This window comes from Nicotiana sylvestris, chromosome 4, assembly GCF_000393655.2.
Source record: "Nicotiana sylvestris chromosome 4, ASM39365v2, whole genome shotgun sequence".
Taxonomy (NCBI): domain Eukaryota; kingdom Viridiplantae; phylum Streptophyta; class Magnoliopsida; order Solanales; family Solanaceae; genus Nicotiana; species Nicotiana sylvestris.
Window position 1 is genome coordinate 100,527,552 of NC_091060.1, and position 5,692 is coordinate 100,533,243.

Genomic DNA, 5,692 nt, shown 5'->3' on the forward strand with positions numbered 1-5,692 from the left:
CAAAAGGCTCGGTTACAGAAAGGACACCTCTCTCAAAATTCAAAACCGTTTCAAAATAATTATCACGCCTTAAATTCTAGCGGACATAAATCAACAATGAACAGAGTCTTTGTCTTCATATATCTCTGTATTTAAATTCATGTTTCAATTTTTTAATCTCAACCCTTACATTGGTTTTTCCCTCTTTGGGCCACATACGTCGAAGCAATAATCGCGAGCATGGGGATTCCGGGTGAAACTTTATTCTCCCGGTGAAACTTTATTGTCATAACAGTTGGATTTATGTTTAGAAGAAAGAAGTGAAAAAGGAGAATAACATCTGTAATCGGTGCTTCCAACATTTATAGCATGTGCATCAACAAAAGGAAGTATTTTTCTGATGATTTTGTTTGATAGAACAATGAGAATTCAGGAGAAGATATGGAGGAGGAAAATCTGATGTGTAAAGATGATGGTAAGGTAAAATGCAACTTTTTTCCTTTTTTGTTTGCTATGAACTTTTGCTGAAGAGAAAAGACATGCTGAATAGGGGTAGAGAAATATTAAAAAAAGAGGCTAAATAGTGTATTTCTTCCCTCATTTTGGAGCATATTTTTATGATGGTTATGAATCAAATAATTTTTCTGTAACTATGCGGCGGTGGAAATTCAGGAAATAGTGTAACAACGGCAGTTCCTCGGCTAAAAAAGAAAACAATAACTGAAGGGTAAGTAATATAAAAATATCATTCTTGTAATGATTTGTAAGATCAATATTATCGAATAGCTAAAGTGGGCATCATATTGGCTTTTCAAGGGAATCAACTTAGAATTTTGATTTTTGGTGTACCATCCAATTCGGAAACATGATTGATCTCTTTTAATGTGCATTTACTGACATTACTCATGTTGAGTCATGTTCTTTTTTAGATCAGTAATGAGAGATGGAGATATTTTTCCTTGAAAAAACTTACTGATTGAAAATATCTAATTTGTTGGGATGCTTGTCTGTTTTAATTGTTAGGGGTAAATTTCTCATTTTCTACCTATGATCCTTGATTTGAAAACTATGGAATACTATGTTACTGAGTTCATTTGTTAAATAATATTTTTGCTAATTAAAACAGAGTTTGGTTACCCCAAAATTTGCGATAGTAGTATTTGAATATTTTTGAGTTGTAATGCAATATCATTATCTTGATTGCTTCACGAATTACTATGTCATTTTTTATGAAGAACTTGGATGTGAATTGAATTTTCTTTTTTTGAGAGAGAATGGATTTACTTGCAAGTTACGGTATATGTATAAAATAATATAATACTTTGTGAATAACTATGTGGTTGATTATTTTTCTAAAAAAATTGTGAACCGTCGGTGCAGAATTCATCTACTATGGCTCTATTATTTGAGTACCTAACTCTAATATGACATTGTTTATTTACCTTCCTGTAGACATTTGATCTAATTGTGGGATAAGTTTTTTAATGCGCATGAATTCTTATATGTGCAAGTATTCATAGTTTTAAAAGTGATTTTATGTTTAGAAGAATTCTCTATGTTGTATGTAACTTGTAAAGGAGTTGCAGATAGCAGTGACTAAAGTGGAACTGCCGAGACAAATGAAGATTGAGGTGCATGATTGAGACCATATGAAATGGTTCAAGGTGTCCCTTAGTACATAAATCATTGTTCATCTCTTAAGCATGAACGGGGGCGGATCTACATGCTGATTTTGGGTGCTCAAGAACCCATTATTTTTGACAAGATTTTGTAAATTTGTATAGGTAATTATAAAAATATTTAGATAAATATTGATTGAGCACCCATAACTAAACTCTTTTTTCCTCTTCTTTCAAATTTTTTATCAGTGAGCACCCACGACTTTAAAATCCTGGATCCGCCACTGAGCATGAAGTTATTTTATTGTATCAACAACTTTTGGTAGTTCTCTGCCTCTCACATTGGGTTCCTGAACTTTGCGATATAGTATATCTGAGCACTTTTTGGACAAAGCAACAGTCCCTGAAAACTATAATCCTCAAATCTTTTCAAGCATTCAGTCCCCCTTTAATATGTTGCCTGGGTATCAGTGATGGCCATCTTGCAGCACCAAAGAGCTGTGAGATGTAACAAGAATTGTTCACATAATATGATGAGGTTTAGAGCAGCTTAGATACATGGGTTCACAAGAAAATCTTGTGAAGGACACATATGTCTATGGTTTTGAGAATTCATTTGCTATTCAACATATGGCTATTCATCTCTTTTGCAATGGTTTTGATGTTAATCAACATGCACAATCTAGAACTGAAAAAATACTTTTATGCTGACTTTATTGTATGGGTCCAAATTTGACCGACCCCGACCTATGACGAGCACGACAAACGACCGAGTACCTTCGAATCGACGCCCCAAGGGAGACGACCTTAAGGCAAAAGAAGAAACTGTACGACCCTTGTAGTAATGTAAGCCCATTAGGGGACATTAGGAATATTTCGCCTCATATTCCTTGTATTTGGTTTCTTACAATTCAGAAGGGTTTTTCTCTAGTATATAAAGGAAACAAAAGACCTTGTCAGGGGTGTGGAGACTCTGGGAAGCTTTCCAATCTTGAATAAAAAGAAACTTTGCAACTCTCTTCTCCTTACCGATTATTATTCTAGAGAGTATTATCTTTAGCTACGATTTACCCCTTCATCTTTGATTGATTTGTTCAAAAAAGTCTTAACATCTTTTGAGTCAAATAATTTGGCACCGTCTGTGGGGATTTCTATAGCTGAAATCATAGTTCTCATCCAGATTCCTGAAGGTGATAATTACTTTTCTTCAAACTTTATAAAAACCAACGATGACGGGAAAGGAAGCGAGGCTAAAGGGGTAGTAGATGTCTCGAATAATCTCTTGAACTCCCTCAACGAAGTCGGCAGAGAAAACAATGAGAATACAACACCAAGTGCTACACTAGAGGGGGAGATCTCACCTCTTCCACATGGGGATCTAACGATCTTGCACAAAAGAGGAGCCTCAACATCCACAACGGGGAAAGCACCGCCAACAGTCAAAAGGCTGCTCGAATAATGGTTAACGAGTGCTTTGAGCAACATGCTCGAGAAACCCACTCAAGGAGATATCGGAGACGTGCCACCTACAGAAATCGCAGCTGCCGCCGATGAGCCGAGCGTTACACGAACAAGTAATACCCGCACTGTTACTGATGCAGGTGACGATGCACTCATGACCATCTTAAAGAAAATGGAAGAAATGGAAAATGAGAACAAAACGCTCCATGACCAAATGAAGGAACATCAGGAGAGGGTTGACAAAATACCAGGCACTCCGAAGCTATTACCAAAATGCGATGTGGGCCGATTCGTCGAACAACCATACAACGAAGGGGCTGCTCCACATTCTATTCCAAAGACCTTCAAAATGCCACCATACTTGAAAATATATGACGGGACTACGGACCCAGAGGATCACTTAATCCATTATGTTACCGCAGTGAAGGGCAATGATCTATCAAAAGAGCAGGTACCGTCTGTGCTGCTAAAAAAGTTCGGTGAGACTTTGACAGGGGGAGCATTGACCTGGTACTCCCAACTACTAGCACGATCGATATCGACATTCGAAGAGATGGCAGATAAATTTGCCACCGCTCATGCAGGAGCAAAGAAGGCCGAGGCTAGGGTCAATGATATCTTCGCCGTCAGGCAAACGACAGACGATGGACTTTGGGACTTCCTGGCCCGATTCAACAGAGTAAGGATGAGTCTACCGAACGTGTCAGAAGGGATGACAGTAGTAGCTTTTCAAAATGGGTTAAACAGGAGCGGATCAAAGTCAACCAAAAAACTGCTCAGCAGACTCATGAAGTACCCCTACCACATGGGAAGAGATCCACAATACCTATTGCACCCAGGTGAGGGAAGACGAGGACAACTTGAACGGCCCGCTTCAGCGATTAACATCAGTCCAGACCGAGACAAGGAGAGATCGACATAACGATGGGTGAAGAGATCAACCCACATTTCAATCGTGAAAGGCATCAACCCTATATCCGAACATCCAACCCGCCCCCTCCATGACATGCGAACACCGCGCCACGACATGCTGCACCCCTCCGAAACGAAAGAGGTATGCCTCCACTACTATCTGCTCATAATTTTTCTGTTTCCCTTTCAGAGATAGTGTATGCCCTGGAGAAGTTGGGCACGAAAGTGCAGTGGCCGCAAAAGATGAAATCGAATCCAAGCACCAGGAGGTGGAACGTCTTCTGTGAATTCCACCAAGAAAGAGGACACAAGACCGAAGATTGCATAGGTCTGCAGCAATAAGTAGTTAGGATGTTGAACCAGGGGTACCTAAAAGAACTTCTAAGCGACAAAGAAAGGGCCAACTTCGCTCGAGGGCGCGACCCATCTCAAGGACTTCCAAAGCCACCATCACCAGCTCGTACCATACAAATGATCATTGGTGGTGGCGATGGCATGGTAATCAACCATGTGAAGTTCACCACCACGCACAAAATCAAACAGACAGTCACCCACGAACGGTATAAAGACCTCAAAGATAGTATCATCTTTGACAAGTAAGATACCGAAGGTTTGTCTTTCCCTCACTACGATGCTTTGGTTATAACTTTACGCATCGCTGATACCGATGTAGAATGAATCATGGTGGATGACGGAAGCGGTACATGTATTGTTCACCCATGAGTTCTCATGCAAATGAGGCTCGAGGATAAAATAATACCACATTGCATAACACTAACGTGTTTTAATAATGCAGTAGAGCGGAAATCTGGAGAAATAGTTTACCTGTCATGGCAGGAGGGGTCACCTTGGAAACAACATTCCACGTCATGAACCAGGAAACGGCCTACAATACCGTCATAGGACGACCATGGATACACGCCATGCGAGCGGTCCCCTCAAGCTTCTATCAAGTGATCAAATTTCCCACCCCATGGGGGATATTCAACATCCGAGGTGAGCCATGTACCACCCAAGAAAGCTACCGGATCGCCCAAGATTGCACACACACAAATCTGCTAAAAGGGGCAAGTGTGGAAGCATAGCAATCAGCCATGTCGTGGACCAAACCCGACATACAAGTAGAGGCCATCAAAGATTCGGACATTGTAGAAGCTTGCAAGGCAACCGTAGAAGATCTTAACCCTGTCCAGTTAGATAACACCAACTACACCAAAAAGGCTTATGTTGGCCACAACCTCTCAGAGCCAGGTGAGTATCGTTTGTTTTTAACTAACAATACCGATTTGTTTGCTTTTTCCGCTCAGATATGCTAGGAATCCCAAGGGAGATCGCCACACACAAGCTAAATGTCGACCCACTTCATCCGCCGGTATGACAAATAAGGAGAAAGTTCAATGCCACAATCAATGAGGCAGTCAGTGAGGAAGTTGATAAATTACTCGCCAATGGTTCCATCAGAGAATCGAAATACCCCAATGGGTCGCCAATGTGGTCATGGTCAAAAAGAAGAACGGGAAGTGGCAAATGTGTGTCGACTTCACCGATTTAAACAAAGCATGCCCGAAGGACTCTTTCCCGTTTCCTCACATCGACCAACTTATCGATACAACAACGGGACACGAACTGCTAAGCTTCTTGGACACGTACTCCGGTTATAACCAAATCCTAATGGCTGAAGATGATCAAGAAAAGACCACTTTCATCACTCACTGAGGTAC

At 40.6% G+C, this 5,692-nt stretch overlaps 1 protein-coding gene and 1 long non-coding RNA gene across 2 annotated transcripts; both read left to right on the forward strand.

Moving 5' to 3' along the window:
• On the forward strand, nucleotides 1–2,567 carry LOC104249514 (uncharacterized). The gene is made up of 3 exons (XR_716771.2): nucleotides 1–459; nucleotides 1,566–1,763; nucleotides 1,848–2,567. It is a non-coding gene; the product is annotated as an uncharacterized lncRNA (long non-coding RNA).
• A 514-nt stretch (nucleotides 2,568–3,081) lies between these two features.
• On the forward strand, nucleotides 3,082–4,313 carry LOC138889899 (uncharacterized). The gene is made up of 2 exons (XM_070173243.1): nucleotides 3,082–3,898; nucleotides 4,162–4,313. Exons 1-2 carry the CDS (start codon nucleotides 3,082–3,084, stop codon nucleotides 4,311–4,313), a joined length of 969 nt encoding a protein of 322 aa, XP_070029344.1.
• The last annotated feature ends 1,379 nt before the right edge of the window (nucleotides 4,314–5,692 follow it).